Below are 18,377 nucleotides of genomic sequence, written 5' to 3' on the forward strand. Positions count from 1 at the left end.
AGAGCAGGAAGACCAGTGAGGAGAGGGGGATTGAACTGACAGAGGGAAGGAGGGGCTCTTAAAAGAGACCCCCACATTTTTAAATATTGCTCGTGCAGATTCTCTCCGAGTTCTGGCATGGGGCGTCCGGCAGTACTGTGGGGGGGAGGCCTGGAGGGATGGTAGGACTGAAGAGATCTGTGCTCCCTCCTCTCCAGTTTGGAATGAACGCACTTCTCCTCGCGGCTTGGTTCGGCCACCTGCGCATCCTTCAGATCCTCGTCAATGCTGGGGCCAAGGTCACCTGTGTCAATAAGGTGAGGCAGCTTGCTCCTGTGTCCTGTCCTCAGCTGTCCAGAGCCAGGGAGCAATACGGGGAGGGTGGTCGGCTCGGTCATTACAGCCAGCAGAGAATGGGAGAGCTGAGAGAAGAGCTGCAGGGCCGCAAAGCTGGGTCCATAGGTGACTGTCGGGAGGGGGGGCACGTGCCCCCCTTACCCAGAGTCGTCCCTGCCGCCAACACTGTTGGCAACTGTGGGTGCTCACCAGCCCCATCCCCACTGCTGACTCTGTCACTGGCTTCTGCGGGTGTCCCCCCAGACTCAGGAGGCACCAGTCACCCATGGCTGGGTCCTTATGGGCACGATGGGGCTGCATGCACCCTGGGGGCAATCGCTGCTTGGGTTGCTCCTGAGTAGTACTGGGGGAACTCCTGCAACCCCTATCCCAGGATCTCTCGCCCTGCTGCTCCTTTTGCCCAGTCCCATCAGTGTCCAGGCATGCAGGCATCATCATTTATTTTATTAACATGATGGGGAAAATGTACAGCGCCAGCACTGTCCTCTCCCCAAAGCCCTCTGGATATGCCCACGGCTCTGTATTTGTATCCACCATGGCAGTCCATTTTCTGCACTGTGACTGCCTCTGAGAAGAGAGCCTCGTATTATCACACCCAGCCACATCCTTTTGGTTCACTTGCCACTCCTGCTTGAAGGCCTCTACCCACAGCCGGGCTGTCCAACACGGGCCTGTTTCCACGGTTTTTGCCCACTGTGGCAGCTCTTCTAGCGAGGGCACAATGTACGGAAGTGCCCGTCGCAGGCTGGTGGTTGTTCCTGGGCCCCAGTCGCCTGAGATGGAGTGGGATGACAACGGGTTCTTACCCCCTATATGGAGGGTCAGCAGCCACCCGTTTCAGTGGCTGCCGTGACCTCTCTAATCCGATGCTTGGCTAGGTTGCGGTAGCTTCAGGAGTCGACTTACACAAATTGAAGTGTCCTTCCCGGTGTGTGAGGCTATTCATCTCTCTCTCAGAAGGCTTTGAGCCCAGAGTGCAGCCAGTCCGTTGTGTTGAGACATGGTCTTTTTAGGAGGCAGCCCCAGGCATCCAACCTGCACAACGGGGAACATGAGCATTTTATATGTGATTGAATAAGAAGACGAGAGCCTTTTTCCTTGAGACTATAAATAGCTGCCGTGAGACAGTGAGTTTATTAGGACAAAGGAACCTACCTGCCCTTTGCAGGGATGTGTATATATTTATTTTGCTTCATCTATGGCAAGCAGATGCCACGTACTGCATTGCACAGTCATGGGAGGGGAAAGGTTTGCAGGGCAATAGGAAGAGCTCAGTGCTGGCGTGAGCTGCTCAGTCTTCCCTGTTAGCTGACATCCTTTTACTGACTTCCTGCAGGGGATACGGGAGAGCGGGTGAAGCTGGGTGCCACTCCTGGCTCTGTCTCTGACCCGCTGTGTGACCACAGGCTTAGGGAAGCTGTTTCACATCTCTGAGCCTAGCTGCGCTAGTACATAGCTATCATATTTTTTGTTCCAGAGAGGTTTCCGCAGTCCGCGACTCTGAAAGGCCCAGATGGAAGGTGCTGTAGAAACAAGAAGGAGCATTAATAAATCAGCAGTAGATATGTTTTAAAAATAAACCTCTGCTGAGAAAGAGAGAACATCAACATTTTGGAGAAACAATTAGCCATCTGCAGCCCTGGCTGGCTTTAGCCAGGGAGCTGCAGGGAGGCAGTGGATGAGGTTTTTTTACCAGGAAGAAGCTGTTACAGCAGTGATGTAATGCAGACTCTGACTCATTAAGCAAATGTGGCTTGCTTCCCACTCTAGCATGGCAGGAACCTGCTCCACTGCGCGGCCCAGAGAGGTCACGTCAAGGTGATGGAGTTCGTCATGGAGGACCTGGAGAATGTGCGCGTGGACAAGACGGACAAGGTAGTAAGGCCGTAAAGCAGTCTCACTTCCATGCTCTTCCTGGCAGCGTTCCCCTGGGTTTCAGCAGGCGCAGGATTAAGTCCCTGGGAGCACGTCTCCTGAGATGCATGGAGAAGGTGAATCCAGGATCTGGCTTGCAGGGGAACGCAGCAGGCTGGCTTCTCCCTCCAGCCCCACTCCTCGGACTTGTCCTCCCGTGGAATTGCATCTCGTTCTAAGCGTGCCCTGGAAGCTGTCCGTGGGGTGCGAGGCAGGATGGGCGAGCCAGACGTTATCACGAGAAGGACTTGATTTTCGCCCGGGGGAAAATGCCCTCCTTCCCCAAACGCAGTTTTCTGTGGGAATCGCCAGAAAAGTCTAGTCAGGACTTATGGACTCCGAGTGGCAGGATGGTGCTGTGCCTGGCAGCCTCATCCTGGGGAGTTGCAAGCCGGGCTGCATTAATGACGCAGCAGGGCATGGGCATGCCTTTGGTAAACAACGGTCCCTGTCGCCAAGCGGTTCCTTCCTGATCGATCGCTGCAGGCGGGTCCCACCTCGTTCATCAGGAAGCACACGGCTGAGCCCGGCTCCCGAGTGCCGTTCCCCCCTCGCTGTCCTCAGTCGTAGCCCTTGCTGCCCCCCCTTCACCCCACACCGCTCCTGCGGGGATCCTTTCTCTTCCCCAAGCACAACGTGGGTCGCACTAGCAATTACCTATGCTCAAGAAGGTTTTTTTAAATAAAATGACTCATGGGATAATTAATGCTTCAGATCATTTTTGCTTTCTCTTCGGCTTTTAAGCTTTAATTACTTTTTGATAAGCTGCTTATTTTCCTTTCTTCGGGTTGAAATAAATATTGACATTCTCTTTGCCTTTTATTGTGCCAGATGAAACCAAAGGGCATAGAGTTGTTAGTGCCAGGCAGGTGGTTCAGCTCAGCTCTTTTTTTTTTCTCTAAGATCACCCCAAAATGTGAAAGCAGACCAGTAGGAGTGGGCAAAATGCGGCCCGCGGGCCAGATGCAGCCCGCCAGGCTATTCTATCCGGCCCATGGGGCCCCTAAAAAATGTAGAAAATTAATATATATCTGCCCCTGGCTGCCTGTCATGCGGCCCTCGATGGCTTGCTGAAACCCAGTAAGCGGCCCTCCTCCTGAAATAATTGCCCACCCCTGAAGCAGAGGAACATTACCCTGCTGGCGATGTATAAAACCTTTTAAGGCTCAATGCTAGTTACTGCCAGGGGGAGACAAAACTATTCTTGCAGTGTGTAGTTATTGGGGGAGGCCTACTTCTGATGCCTTCAGCAAGAGTCATTACCTTAGTGCTAGTGTTAGGTATCCAGGTTGTAGCCGTTTTGGTCTAGAGGAAAAGGCAATCAGGACTTGAAGTAGAGATGATCTCTTTTATTAGACCAACAAGATTTTTGCAAAAAAAATCTTTAATTGCAAGCTTTCAGGCACAAACCCCCTTCATCAGGCATCGGAGAAAAGACTGTAGAAGTTCTCCTGGGTAGAAATGAAAGTTCAGATTTCATAAGATTTCACAGAGGAGTCAGTAGATTCATAGATTCATAGATGTTAGGGTCGGAAGGGACCTCAATAGATCATCGAGTCCAACCCCCTGCATAGGCAGGAAAGAGAGCTGGGTCTAGATGACCCCAGCTAGATACTCATCTAACCTCCTCTTGAAGACCCCCAGGGTAGGGGAGAGCACCACCTCCCTTGGGAGCCCGTTCCAGACCTTGGCCACTCGAACTGTGAAGAAGTTCTTCCTAATGTCCTGTCTAAATCTGCTCTCTGCTAGCTTGTGGCCAATAGGTGGAAAACTCCTCTGGGCAGGCAGTTCATAACTGGTATGAAGCCTCTCTCCTGTGAGGATCGGTGATGATGCAAATTACTTTGAGCCAAGGTGAGAGCAGGAAATCGGGTTTCAGGTGGTCACAGTTGCTTCCTGCTTGGGGAAAATACAAAGATTTAATTTGAAAAAATTGGCTAAAATTCAGTATCTTCCATGTGTCGGGTATCCAGGTTATTCTCAGCTGTTAACCTTTGTCTTTATGTTTCTGTTTTTCTCTTCCGAATTGCAGACGGACAGGACGGCCTTTCACCTGGCTGCAGAGCACGGGAGGCTGGAGGCGGTGGAGTTCCTGATCAGAGTGGGGTGTTCCCGCAGCGCGAAAGACAAGGTACGGACAGAAGCTGGCGTTTGGGGCACAGCAATGGAATAATGACCTAAATCACGCAATGGGATCTCGATTTGGGTGGCTGGGTCAAAGACACGCAGGTGGTTGGTGATCACATGCTCAGGCCGGTTGGCTGTACGCTGGTGTGCAGTAGCTCTGTGTCTTGCCTGTTCCGTGGAATTCTTCCCTCGTCCATTTGCAAGCCCAGCAGGAAGGCGCTGAAGCTGTGGATAGGCCCTGGAGCTGGGGGGGGACTTTTTGGACCATGGGGTTATAACCCTAACCCTGCATTACGATGAAGTGGCAGCCTGAATTTATGGAATAAAGCCAATTTATTTGTTCTCCTGGAGACAGTTGCTAGGTCCCCAGCGTGGGAAGGACAGATACGTCTCACTCCACAAGAGAATATTTGTTAGGGGGCTAGTGCGAGAGGAGTGACAGAAGAGAGCAGCACGTGTTCAGCTCATTCACAGGAAAATACATACCCTGTGATTTGCTGAGCCTTATGGAGCTCCTATAGTGCGGCAGTGAGGAACGTAGAAGTAAAGTAGATGGATGAGAGAGACAGAAGACATTTGCCTCCTGGGGAGAAAGTCCTCAGATACCCAAGCTCCAGTGCTCTGGAGTCAGAAATCAGAAGCAGCACTGGCACCGCAGTGGTAAGATCCCACAGTGATGGGAAGCTTATTCATGTGTCTAATTGCTGCCATAATTGCATTCACCAAGGATTTAAATTTGTGGAGTGGGGAGAAGTGAATTGTTCAAAAGCAACGCTTAAATGCTTAAACAGAAAATTTTCTTTGCCTCCTTTTGGTGCTCTAGTTTCTTGGCAGACATAGCACCCCTTCATCAGAACTGAGTCAGTTGTTTTTCTTAATGGGCGATTATTTGACAAAAGAATGACTCCCAGGTTTGCTGTTGGGTCAGATGGAAACAAGAGACTGGCAAGGACATCCAGGGTCATCAAGTCTCATCTCCAGGCAGCCACCTTGTATAGTTTAATTCCTAAATGAATTCAGCTTCCTCCTAAAACCAGTTAGGCTTATTGCCCCACTACTGCTGCTGGGAGGTGGTTCAGTCTTGTTCTGCTGATGGTTAGAAAACCTTCTTTTGCATCATCCTGGGAACTGGTTCGTACAGAGCTGCTTTGCCCGAGTGCTTGGCCATGGAGGTTTTACACAAGAAGCAATGTTTGCACGCAGGAAAAGAATACAGCCCTACATTTAGCTGCTAAAAATGGGCATTTGGCGGTGCTACAGAAGATTGTCGGAGTTGGAGTGGACCTGGATGAAAAGAACGTGGTGAGTAACTAAACGAAACCCAAGCAAGCGTCCCTCCTGACTTTTAGAGGCAGCCTCCCATGTCAGGACCGCTGGGCTCTGTGCTAAGAACTAGCTTATGGACCTCGCTGGGTTTATTTAAAATGCGCAGATCCAAAGTGCTGGACACGTGCAGTTTCTCTGCAAGAAGCAATATCCCTATTGACTCCAAACTAAACACCAATTGACTCCCTTTACCTTTGTTGTAGGAACACAGGACTGGAAGGGGCTTTGTGGTCTCGGGCTGCCATTTGCCCAAGAAATTCCCAAACTTGCCCCTGCAAAGCCTCATGCACAACTATAAAGCACAAAATTAGAAGCACCAACAATACTCTACCATGTGCCATAGATGAAAGCAGGGAAGACAAGGGCACTGCCCGTGTCCTGCCACTGCAGTGGCAGGGAAGTAGTTTGTTTAATACAGGTTCAGAAGACCGTGGAGAAGGACCACTCTAGAGAGGAAGGAAAAAACTCACAGTTCATGTAACTGTTGAACTAACTTGACTACCATCTTTTCTCCCCCACTACAGTGCCACGCTCTTGCATACTCTGGTGCCTAAATGGTTAATGAACATTGTTTTAAGATACATCAAGTCCTGCATAAAGAACATCGATCTGGTCACTGAACAGCTAGTCTCTCGATTTGATATCTTCTGCTGTTTGGGTTACCAGTCTATGATTAGAGCATTAGTTAAAGTCTTGACTAGCAAATAGCCATCCAGTCGAGTCCTGGGGTGAATCCACTCAGTCTCCCAATTTAAATGAATCCCTGATAAACGTAAATCTTAATTGCTGCCTTTGCATAGTAAATAAGGTGATCTGAAAGGGAAGGGAAGCAGTCTCATCTGATAGTTTATCAGCCAGTGCTACTTCTGGATGGATCCCTTCCTGATCAGCTTCCCCTCGTGCACACACTAGCAATGAATGTAGATAAATGTCCTGGGAAAGGCTCATGGGGCCTCCTTCATAGAGGGAAGTATGCTGTAGTAGTTGCAGGAGCAGCAGTCAAGTGGCATAGATTCCCAGCTCTGCCCATGACTCACTGTGACTTCTGGGATATCATTTGTGACCCTGTGCCTCAGCTTACCCATCTGTGAAGCGGGCATATATGCCATCCTGTTTCTTTTTATTACAGAATGTCCCAGCTGCACTAAAAAATATCTTTAATTTGATGGCTGTGGCAGCAGTCAGCTGAAGTTGATGAATTGCAGACGTTTGGTATGGAGTCCATTTTAGATTCCCCCTGTTGATAAATTTGTAGGCCATGTGCGTAAAATCACTCACTGGAGGCAGAGGTTGCAGGGACAGAGTATTATGCATGGTTTGCCACTGCTTTCAGAGTCCTCTCTCACCTTCCTTGCATAGGCAAAGCTCCCTCTGAAGTCAGTGCTGAGTGGGGCCTGACTTCAGAGGGAGCTTTGCCTATGCAAGGAAGGTGAGAGAGGATGCTGAAAGCTGAGGCAAACACCACACTATCAGCATGTTGATAGTGGTGAGTGATTCCTTAACATTAGTCTGGAGAGGGAGTGAACCCCGATGCGTACAGCCAGCACGGGAGCACGTTGCTGACTGAAGAGGCCCAAGGATCCCACACCTCTGAACAGACTCCCCTGTGTCGCCAAGCTGGCGTGTGCAGCTCACCGGTACCAAGCCTTGCTCTATGAAGGGCCCCTCTTGGCATCCATGCCCAGGTTCAGCTTTGTCTCTTGTTCTTGTTCCCAGGAAGGACAAACTGCCCTGCACTCGGCTGCCGACGGAGGGCATTACGACTGCGTAAAGCTCCTCTTGGAAGCTGGTTGCAATGTTAACGTCCAAACCCAAGTAAGCAAGACCTGTTGGAAGATGGCTTTGTTTTCAGTCGTTTCCCACTTGGGCAGCAGCTGTGCGGCTTGCTCTGTGTGCAGGTGGCAACATAAGAAGGGTTAAGTCCTACCCTTCCACCTTCCAGCTGCTGTGTGACTTCAGTATCAGTGCAGGGTGGAACACCCCTTTGACAAAGGAATAGGTCTCAAACGCTTGTATGGCAGCCGGCTTGCCCTGAAGCCCTGACACAGTGGTCTCCTTTGTCTTCCCACTGGAGGTGGAGGCAATTGAAGCAAGGACTCAATGTCAGGCCTGCTCAGACAGGTTTGAGCTGTGGCAATATTAGGTTCCTGTTGTTTCTTTTCCAAGCTTGTACAATGATTTGTTCATTATCATGCAACAGGCCCCCAGTTGTAGTTACTGGGACTTCTTTAATGGTTTCTCGGAGAGCATAGACCCTAACAGAGCAGACACCCGCTTTCTTGTGGGCTGTGCTGATAGATGAGGTATTCATGCTGCACTATGCCTAGGACAGCAAAGACACCATTTCTTTTGTCATGGAAAATTAGTCTAGGAGACCCATTCACCACTAATTAAACTGAAGTTCCCTCTGAGGATGAGGTCTATCACTGTAGAATCAGATGGACTAAGGAGCGTTCTTCTTTCCCTCTGAAAACTAGCGTTCTCCAGTTGAGAGACCAGTATATCAGGACAGAGGGTTTGGTATATCAGGACAAAAGTTTGGGGAACAAAATGCCACCAAAAGAAAGACCTGCATCCTTTGTATCCTAGTAGTTGATACTGCTTTGTGTCCTAGTAGTTGGTCTAATAAAAGATACCAGATTCACCCAAAGAACCTTATCTATGTCCTTAGGCCAACACGGCTACAACCTACCCCCCCCCCCCAAAAGAAAGGTCATTTGGGTTTTCTAAAGGATATCGAGGTGACTGGGTGATAGTGAAAATCATCTGCATTGGAGAAAAGTGATAGCACTGCAGGACATGCAGAATCAAGATGCCATTAAATCAGAGAGTGACAGCTCCATGGTAAAGCTGTTCGTGCCTTGGGTTTGGGCTGTCTCCAGCTGACATCTTATCATCGCCCCAGTATTGCTGTGCCCCTCGTGGCTTGCACCAGTTCCCCAGCGGAAGGGAAGGGCGTTCTCCGAGGAAGCTGCTACAGCTGGAACCTCTGAGAAGCAGAATGAACAAAGGCCCAGAGGGAGAAAGGTCCTTTTGCTTGATAAAATGCCTTGGCCTAATATCCACCTGTTTTTTGGTGTGTGTCTCAGAAACAGATGAACTGCCTTCATTATGCTGCACTGCACGGCTATGAAGATATAGCCCGGGTCCTTGTGGATGCTGGAATCCATGCAGAGGCCGTCAATCATGTAAGCTGCATGAAATGATTTTGAGTTTTTCTAAACAAATGGGGCCAGATTCTGGATACGGTCATGGGAGGCAGACGATAGGGGACCTGGATCTCCTGTCTGTGAGCACCTGCTTTGGCCATCGTAAACCTCTCTTCTCCATCGTGCAGCCCGGCAAATGCTGTGCTGGCACAGGCTGAGCAGCTGCGTCTGCCTATAAACTATCTCTGGTATTTGCCTTTGGAAGACTTGTCTGCCTGAAAGCAACAGCTTGCTTTCATTTCCTGTCTTGTCCTCATTGATATCAGTAGGAGCAAGGCTACACCTGGCCCGTACTCCGTTCCCTTGAGGAATCCATACAAATGTCAGTTGCTGCTGATCCATAAGGTGCATGATTGGCAATGAAAAAGGAGCGCTTTAGAATTGGGGATTCATAGCCTTTGTGTCCTAGCCCAGGTGCCGGGACCCTTAACAAGTAGATTGTCAGGCAGAAGGCTGCATATAAGCTATAGACCCGTGGCAAATAACGCATCTTCTTTCCATAGCAAAATGCCTCAGCTATGCACATAGCGGTGCTGCACAACTTCCCAGCCCTGGTTAAACTCCTCATCGATGCAGAATGTGACCTGGACATCCCAGATAACGTAAGACTGGGAACTGAGCAGGGGTGCATGTAACAGACGGCGTTTAAAACATGGAGATTCAGCTCACGAAACTCAAAAGTGCCTGAGTTGTTTGCATTTTCCAAGCAGGTCCTTGGTTGGACCCCATGATCCCTCTGTGCGTGAGGTTCCCTGGCTGGTCTGTATACAGGTCTGCATGTTCAGGCCCTTCCCACTCTGAGCTGTGAGCAAGCAGCAGAGGTTTGAACACATGCATAATTTGGAGAACATTAAGAAAGACTGTACCAGGAAAGCAGAAATGGACCTTGGTTGGTTCTTGGGCCGAACAGTGATGTTGCAAGCAATGCATCTGTTGCACATACAGATCTCTTTCAATCAGTCATTGGATTTTTAGGTCATTATCGCCATACTAGAACTAAAATCAGCTCTCAAAAAGCATTTGAGTTGGCTTAGTGCCTGTATCGATTTGCTGTGTTATTTCTTGGCTTGGTTTCTTGTATGCTACCTGGAATTTTCCACTAAATGACCAGCCCTCATTTTGACTTGAAGGGAAATCACCAGCATGGTATAGCTTGATTTTGGCCTTAGAGAGGTAGAGCCAGTATCCATTTGATATGGTTATCCATGGAAAGGAAACAGGGAAGACTGTCCTGTCCATTTCCCAAACATCCCTCTGCTTGATATATAGGGCTGGAAATGTGCAATTGGGGGGTCCCAAAGGCATGTTATAGGCTCAGATATTGTTAGGCTGAAATATGTACCATGAAGGACTTCCCATGGATAGTGCCAAGACAAGCCAGAATCCCATCTAGGAATCCCCTGGTGCATCCCAGCTGATGGGACATTTTACATTAACATCAATGGGACTGAGTTAGGTAGTAGAGAGGGCAAAGCATGTATAGGAATATGCAAGTTCAGCAGCGTCAGCTGGTTCCATTATACGTGGCCGTATTTCTTCCTGTTGTTCTCAGCCTGCATTCGTGCCCAATGTTGAATCTCTCCTTTCTTTTTACACAGAGGCAGCAGACCGCACTGCATATTGCTGCAGAACATGGGAGACAAGACATAGCTGAGATGATTCTCATAGCAGGCGTTAACTTAAAGCTAATTGATAAGGTAAACTTCCTTAATGGCCAAACAGATCTGAGAGGACTTCACAGGACTGCTAATTTATTTTACTTTCAGCTGCAGGAAAAAGTCAGTGCTAGAAAAAGATGCATATTTTCTTTGATAAGCAGTTAAAATGAGGAGGAATTGGGAGGGAGAGGGTAAAATGGAGGAGGGTGTAGTTTTAAGGAAGGTGTGGGCTGACTTTTAGAAAGGTGCAGAATAGTTCACTGATTGCTAGGCAAAGCTGCAGGAGTCAGTGCCTGCTACTGCCACCTCTGCCAGCACATGTATTAAACGCAAACCACCTTCTTCTGGGGTGGTCTTAAATAGCCAGTAAGAAGGATTAAAGTACAAATATGTTAATGGGCAAAAAATCTGAACTGTCCAATGGTCAGTGTGCAAAGAAACCCTGCAGCTCTGATTAACAAAAAGATTGTTGATAGCATTGGGCAAATGCAGCCCTCTGCTCCCAAGCACGTATTTGCTTGTGCAGGTGAGAAACTCAAAGAGTTTTCAGGTAGAGCTTAGTATCAGATCTACGATTCACTATAAATGGCATGCTTTTTAATGAAATGTAATAACATTGTAATTGTTTGTTGCAAAAGATTTGCAAAAAAGCACTGCTTTCCAGAAGGACTCTGAAGCCAGCTATGTATCTTGTGATATACAGATGAAACCATGTGGTTTCTCCAAGTAAATGGTAGATAAATATATTCATAGCTCTCAAAGGTGAAGGTGCAGCTTTGGAGGAGATGATGTCTGGTGAAGAGGGAGGGGGAAATATTTTCTTCCTGGCATCACTGAAGCTTCTCCCCTCTTCACTGTCGCGTTGGCTTTCACCATATCTGATTATGAAGAGCTTTGGGGGCCTGGGAACCCCAGAGATGTCTTTGGGAGCAAGTGTCTTAGAGTGGGGTTTCTCAACCCATGGGTCACAACCCAAAAGTGGGTCCCAGGAATATGTGAAAGGGTTGTGCACAAACTTTAAAGATGGAGTCTCTTTTAAAGGAGAAAAATGTGGGAAACAGTAGCTTTTCCCTTGCAAGCTAGCAGAGTTCCAGCCTGCGAGGGGTTGCTTGCCTGCCCCACCTCCCCCAATACACCGGGAGGCTGGAGGGTAGCGGGTAGGGAGTGAGGGGCACTGGATTGGGACTGGCCCTCATTTACAAGTGGGTCCTGATACAAAAACGGTTGAAAACCGCTGGATTAGAGATTCTGGGTTTGTCCTGCTTCAGTCATGAGTTATCCCTGCCACTTGCACCCCCGCCCCTACCATGTAGCTGACTTCCTGCCCCTTGGGCAGGGGGCTGGACCTGATGATCTCTCAGTCCTTCCCAGCCCTAATGTCTATGAAATCATTAATTAAAAGCCAAACCCAGCCAGACTGGGTCTTAGTCGGGAACCAAAATGTTGCTGCTACCACCAACTGGCATCTCTTGGAACTACGCTAAGACCAAGCACAAGACAAAGCAGAGGACTGTGCTTCACCCCAACACAGAATCACCCTCCTGGCTTGCTGCATTTATTTCTAATAACTGTCCTCTCTCTCTAGGTCTCTTGCATATAATAATATATATATTAATTGTGCCTACTAGGGATACAGACACACACCGAGTCCAGGAACATACGAGGGAGTTCAAATACTGCGTTAATAGTCATGTCAACATGCTGTTTCCTCCCAAGTAGTGTTTAATCAGACTTGTTCATACACGCACAACTGAAACTCGTGAGACAGCACTGGTCAGTTCAGATTCATGCACCTCAGTGAACCTGTTGAGCAAAACAGCCGCAAGATGCCTCAGACTTGAAATGCCGAGTGCATGTTGAAAGGCACTGGGGCCGAGCGTTTGTTCTGGAGCTGGTGTTTGTATCGTGCGATGAACCCACCAGTTCTCTGCGCGGCGTGCTTTGAGATATTCAGGAACAAACCGTAGCTGCTCCTGCTTGGCAGAGGGGGGTACAGTGGAGAGAGACCCTGTGGTAACAATTATCCTGGGGTTACAATTAACATAAGTAATTTAAGCACCATGAAAGACTGTATTAATGAATGTTACATCCTATTGATGTATACCCAGTGACACCCAGAGGGGTGCTCTTATTAGATGCTGTTAGGAGGATGGTGGTGGGAGGGCGGCTGCTTTGACTCCTATGTGGATGTCACCTGGGCAAGGCTATGGCGTGACTGCAGCTTGTCTCAAGCTGGCTTTATCCTGGCCAACTTTAAAACCACGAACAGTGTGGATGAGGTCAGCACAGCCTGCTAGACACACCAAGTACATACCTGGGCTGCAGCTACATCAGGGGTGGGCAGTTATTTCAGGCAGAGGGCCGCTTACTAAGTTTTGGCAAGCCATCGAGGGCCGCGTGACAGGGGCAGATAAATATTAATTTTCTAAATTTTTTAGGGGCCCCGTGGGCCGGGTAGAATGGCCTGGTGGGCCGCATCCGTCCCGCGGGCCACATCTTGCTCACCGACGAGCTACACTGTTGGTGCCAATCTAGTTAGTTTAAAGCTGGTTCGGATTCATCTACACAAGCTGCAATTGTACTCAAGTCTGCAGCATGCAATACTTATTGTTTCTCTGGGTCTCGGCTCTCCAGCTCCTCAACAAGGATGGTCACAACACCCAGATCTTGTACAACACATTTCCCAAGAAGATGCCTACATACTGTAGCAAGCAGATCGGTAGCCTTATCAGGTAAACATTTTGCCCAAGGGCACCCAGCAGGCCAGTACAAACCATAACTAGAATCCAGGACTCCGTCGTCCCAGCCCAGTACATTATTCCCACGGTCACTATCTTTGCCCTCCCTCACCAGGTTATGAAGGGAACCAATTCACTGAAGGTTGCAGGGTGTGTGGCTAGAGCAGCTCTAAGGACCAGCCACGCACCTGAGACAGACAGAAGATCAGTGACTGTACCTCTCCTGCACATGCGATCAGTAGCCTGTGTTTTTCTAACTTTGTTTTTTCAGCAAGGGAAAACCTCTCTGGATGTAGCAGCCCGGGGAAACCACATCAACTTAGCAGATATGATTATTAAAGCAGATCGGTTTTACAAATGGGAAAAGGTAGGCAGCTTGTGTTGAGCTGAGCATCTTCAAAGACCTCCTGTTTGTCGAGATGAAGCTTTACATGGCAGTTGAGACAGCATGTGATGCGCTATGCTCAGAGGTACAAGGGGGAAAGAAATGCACCAGACTGCATGATAAACATCTCTTTTTTTTTCACCACTTGTTTTATAAAAGAGGCCAAACAGCTTTACAACAGACCTGCTTCCTGATCTTGGCACCTGCTGCTAGACATCCCAGCCTGTCCTGGAGGGCCAGATTCTTAGAGATTCTCAGACAGTAGATCTTAGGGCACGTTAGAGAGGAGGATCAGCATCATTCCCCTCCATTTATAGGTAGGGAAACTGCTGCTTGGCCCAGCATCACCCAGCAGGCAAGTGAGCTTGGGAGTTTAATAAAGAAAGCCTATTGGAAGTTGGCTATCTAATCTGTTTAGGAGCTGTCTTACATCCCAGTAGGGGGGTTTGGAGAAAGAGGCACAGTGTGTTCTGCACCAGGCCTTTAGACTGCCTGAGGGGCTTTGGCAGAGTCCTCAATTGCTCTTTTCTGTGTGCAAAAGTAAGGATAGCGCTTCCTTTATCACCAGGGAGCTGAGGATTGATTTATCGTTCCTGGGTCTATTCAAGAGTCTCCAACAGAAGGCACCATTGAAATGCAAATCGTTATCTGCATTGACTGGCGTAGCAATGGTGCCATTAACAGCACTTATTAAACAAGGCATGAAACCATCAAGTTAATAAAACAGAAATATGCTGTGTCAGAATGAACTCTGTGACACCCAGTCTGCCACAGATGTGGGATGTGATGGATTGGCAAGTACCAGTGGAAGCACAGGCAGCCTATTGCTAGAGCAGCACTTGCAGGCTTTAGGCCAGGAATTGTTACTGGGGTTGATCTTGCTAACAATACAGAGTCATTGTATCCTGCTGCAGTGTGAGCATCAGCATAGGATAATTGGCTGTATTGTGGGCAAACAGGAGCGACATGCAGTATTGCACGTTGCTGCCAGCAGGGAAGTTAAACTGCTTCTCAAACACAAAGGAACGCTGCACTCCAGGTTCCTGCGTTTTCCTTCCCTGAATAAAAAACCAGCACTGAAGCTCCTCTCTTAACTCGGCAGGACAATCTGAACAGCGACTCGGACTCCTGGATAGCAAAACACTTGACCTTTAAGCAAGATCACAGGCTGGAAACGCAGCACATTCGCTCGGTGATGTGGAGATTAGCTACAAAATACCTCAAACCCAATGAATGGAAGAAGCTGGCACATTACTGGAAATTCACTGATGCACATATTCGAGCCATTGAGCAGCAGTGGACAGGTATAAGTCACAAGCCAAGCATTTTCTCCTCCTCCTCTCCATCCTTCTGCTCTGGTGTATGGCCAAGAGCTGAAGGAGCTGGCTGGTTGGCCTGGAACAGCCCCCAGATTTTGTTCAAAACACTTTAAACCAGGGGTTGGCAACCTTTTGCTGCTAAAAGGGCCTGGGCAGAGACACAGGGCACTTTCTGCAGGAGCCAAATATTCGTTCTTCACTGCACTGCCATTTTATTAGCCAGGCTAAGTGCCCAGGGGGAGCTGGCTTCCACTTTGACCCCTGTGAGAGATTTGCCCTTGGTTTCTCCTGGAGAGAGCCAAAGTGGATCCAAGTCCTGTGGAGGGTAGTGCTGAGGGGCAAGACAGGCAGGTTGGGGGCAAGCTAGCAAGCAAACTTGGTGCCTTTTCCATTCAACCTCCAAACACAGTAGTGCTATAGACCCAGCTAGACATTACTTGGGGTAGTTCAGGACCAGCATCATCTCTGGAAATATGGCTGTAAGCAAGCTTTCCTTGCAGCAAGGAAGAGCCCAAAGTCCTTTTATTTGCCCAGAACATACCAGGCAGCTTCCTGGAGTTGGAGTGGGACACTGAAACCTGAGGCCTTATGCTGACCTATGCATGTAGGATGAAGCATCCCAACATCTTTCCTGCTTGTTCTTTTAAGTGGAACATGACTTCGGATGTGGTGCCCAGGTTCTTCAGAGCGCAAGACCCAAACCCAGTGCCTTTCAGCTACCAGGTGCTGCTTTACCTTTCCCCAGAAGTGACTGTCTAGCCCCACTTTGCCAATAGAGGGGTATAACTGTGGGCTCGGGGTGGAAGCAAAGACAGATGCTGCCAGGATTAAGTCATATACGCCAGGGCTTCCAGGTTTGGCACTAGTCACAGGCTTTCAGAGTGGATATCAACTTGGCTTATTGGAGAGATCATAACCCTTAGTTTATGAACAGAGGTATAATTGGTTGAGTTTGCACCTTGGTCCAGTCCCCTAGTCAGCCTCCCCCTCTGACCCTTAACATGGCAGTAGCTGCCACCTAGCAATTTTGAAACCCTAAACTTGGCCATTGGGGGTGGGGAGCTACAGGTACAGGTGAGAGGGTTAACTACATAGTTGCTGGCTGCACTGATACCACCCCCTAGCAGCAGCATCTCCCATGGCTAGAGCCCTCCTACCTCCCCTTCAGTCAGTGCCTGGGACTTGTACCTTAACTCACCCATCCCTAGTTATGCTGCTGCTTTCTAAGAATAATAATTAGACAAATCTGATCACAGGACATCATTTTCCCGGAAACTTTGCTTTCCTTTAGATCCCTACTCAATACAGGTTTGAGCATAGTCCTCCCTTGCCTCAAGACAATGTTTCCAGCTGTATTTGCATGGATGTGCCTACGTAGCTAATAGGGCCACACTTTACCTTAAAGCTGCACACTGAACTCCAGAGTCAAGTTTACAGCTATATTTGCGAAGCCAAGTTTACAGAATCCATGCACAGTGAAGTACAGCATTTCTTTCTGATCTTAACTAGGTACTAAAAGCTACAGGGAACACGGCCACCGGATGTTGCTTATTTGGCTTCATGGTGTTATTATGGCAGGAGAAAATCCAATCAAAGGATTATACGAAGGCCTGGTTGGTATTGGTAGAAGAGACTTAGCAGGTAATGCTTGGTAACTTTTGCTCTGAGTAGTACAAACTCAACAGTTTAAAATTACTTGGCTACTTCAAGAGTTTTTTTAAATTTCTCTCTTTTTTTTTTGTCTTATATAAATATAACCAATTCCCATAGACAATCTTAAGCTTTGATTACATGTTCATTTTAGTTTCCCCCTTGTTTTACAGATTGCATGGGTTTACTCATATTCCCTGGCATTTCCTCCCGCTGCTCCATGCTTCCCATTCATCAAAACAAGCCTTTCTAGAGCAAATACACCCCACACAGTAATGCAGCTCCTCCTTTGCCAAGGAAAAAAACCTTTAAATTGGGATTTGGGGGAAAAGGGAGGGACAAGCAGCTATGGCAGCAGCAAGGGAAGAGGGAGTTCAAGTGTCAGGCTGCCACTCAGCATGAATTACCACTCTTCACCCTTATAAGCTTGAAGGAAAACATGAACTATTGATTTTGTTTTACAGAAAGCATTAGGAAAAAAGCAAATGCAGACGCCACTTCTCCAAGGAAGTGTACAGCAATGTAACCACCGAATGGGGATTGTTGGTCCCCTGTATGATGCTGCAGCAGAAGACTTTCCTAGAACTATATTGATTGGAACTGGAATCGTTCTGTTTATCAAAAGGCAGACATAACTTAAGGGCTTTTTGTCATAATAAATGGCATGTCTGCTACTTCCATCTGATCAGACAGACAAGGTACAGCAGCAGATGCTAGTAACCAACTGCCTCTTTCTACAAGGGTGGGGTTGTATTTGCTGTTGAGCAGAACCTGGTCACTGTAACAGCAGCTCAGTGAACAAATCTCGTTACAGTGCTAGTAACGTTGATGCTCATTTCTACCGTTTAACTTGTTTACATTGTTTTGTATGTAGTTTTTTAATTGTCTCTTTTATAAGTTAATGAGGGGAGATTCCTTTGTTTTTAAACTGTAGCGTAATGTGTTCTGTATCCAAACATCTAGGCTTTCTTGTCCGGATCACCTGTGGTTTATTATCCATAGGTTGGCTCAGAACTGCTTACCTGCTGGCATAGGTATTTTGGGGAAGAGGTATGTGGACTGTCCTCAAGTGAGCAGATTTTGGACCTCAGCCTTGAAAGTTTCCCTTTAGCAGGTATTTGGTGAAGCTACATCTTATACAGTTTTGTAGTTGGCTAGAATCTGTCCTTTTAAAATCTTCCTCTACATTTAGGAAAAGGAAAAAAAGATATAGCTGTTAAGTCAGTATTCAGTTTATTTTTAAAGGCACCCTAGACCTGCAAAGCTCAAGGAAGGGATATTTGAAAAGTCAATCCCCTTTCTTAAAACATAAGCAGCTGCATATTTGCTAAAGGGAAAACCATCCCCATGTACACCAATACATTATTGGCTGACAGATAGCCCTGAGCTAACTGCCAGCATGTGAGTCTTACTGTTTCAGTACAGAAGAGGTAATCATCTGTTGTTCATACCACCTCTGACAAAGGGCACACTTTCTTAAACAAGAGTTTGTCATGTGAAGTTTTGTAACTTTTTTAAACAATGCTGAAGGAAAAAATAAAGTGTTTTCCAATAAGCCAGGACACCTTTTCCCTTAAAGCGAGGGTTGTTTTTTTTAAACCTATTGTTCCTGCTCTTACAAAAGATATTGCCACGATTCACAGGCACTCTGAGAACACCTACCTAATACAAGTTGGAAACTATCACTGAGGCAGTTTAATTGTTCAAAGCAAATC

The 18,377-nt window shown here is 47.8% G+C and overlaps 1 protein-coding gene across 2 annotated transcripts in view; it reads left to right on the forward strand.

Moving 5' to 3' along the window:
• Positions 1 to 18,272, forward strand: part of ANKDD1A (ankyrin repeat and death domain containing 1A) — a 19,493-nt gene extending 1,221 nt beyond the window's left edge. For both annotated transcript variants that reach the window (XM_025199574.1, XM_025199575.1), the window contains exons 3-14: positions 198 to 296; positions 2,107 to 2,211; positions 4,283 to 4,381; positions 5,581 to 5,679; positions 7,420 to 7,518; positions 8,793 to 8,891; positions 9,416 to 9,514; positions 10,511 to 10,609; positions 13,580 to 13,675; positions 14,796 to 14,997; positions 16,522 to 16,653; positions 17,127 to 18,272. In XM_025199574.1, coding sequence (XP_025055359.1) covers positions 198 to 296; positions 2,107 to 2,211; positions 4,283 to 4,381; positions 5,581 to 5,679; positions 7,420 to 7,518; positions 8,793 to 8,891; positions 9,416 to 9,514; positions 10,511 to 10,609; positions 13,580 to 13,675; positions 14,796 to 14,997; positions 16,522 to 16,653; positions 17,127 to 17,188 — 1,290 coding nt within the window. In that variant the 3' untranslated portion in view covers positions 17,189 to 18,272. The remainder of the gene's footprint in view (positions 1 to 197; positions 297 to 2,106; positions 2,212 to 4,282; positions 4,382 to 5,580; positions 5,680 to 7,419; positions 7,519 to 8,792; positions 8,892 to 9,415; positions 9,515 to 10,510; positions 10,610 to 13,579; positions 13,676 to 14,795; positions 14,998 to 16,521; positions 16,654 to 17,126) is intronic.
• The last annotated feature ends 105 nt before the right edge of the window (positions 18,273 to 18,377 follow it).

The sequence above is a fragment of the Alligator sinensis genome, unplaced genomic scaffold (genome assembly GCF_000455745.1).
Source record: "Alligator sinensis unplaced genomic scaffold, ASM45574v1 scaffold210_2, whole genome shotgun sequence".
NCBI lineage: Eukaryota > Metazoa > Chordata > Crocodylia > Alligatoridae > Alligator > Alligator sinensis.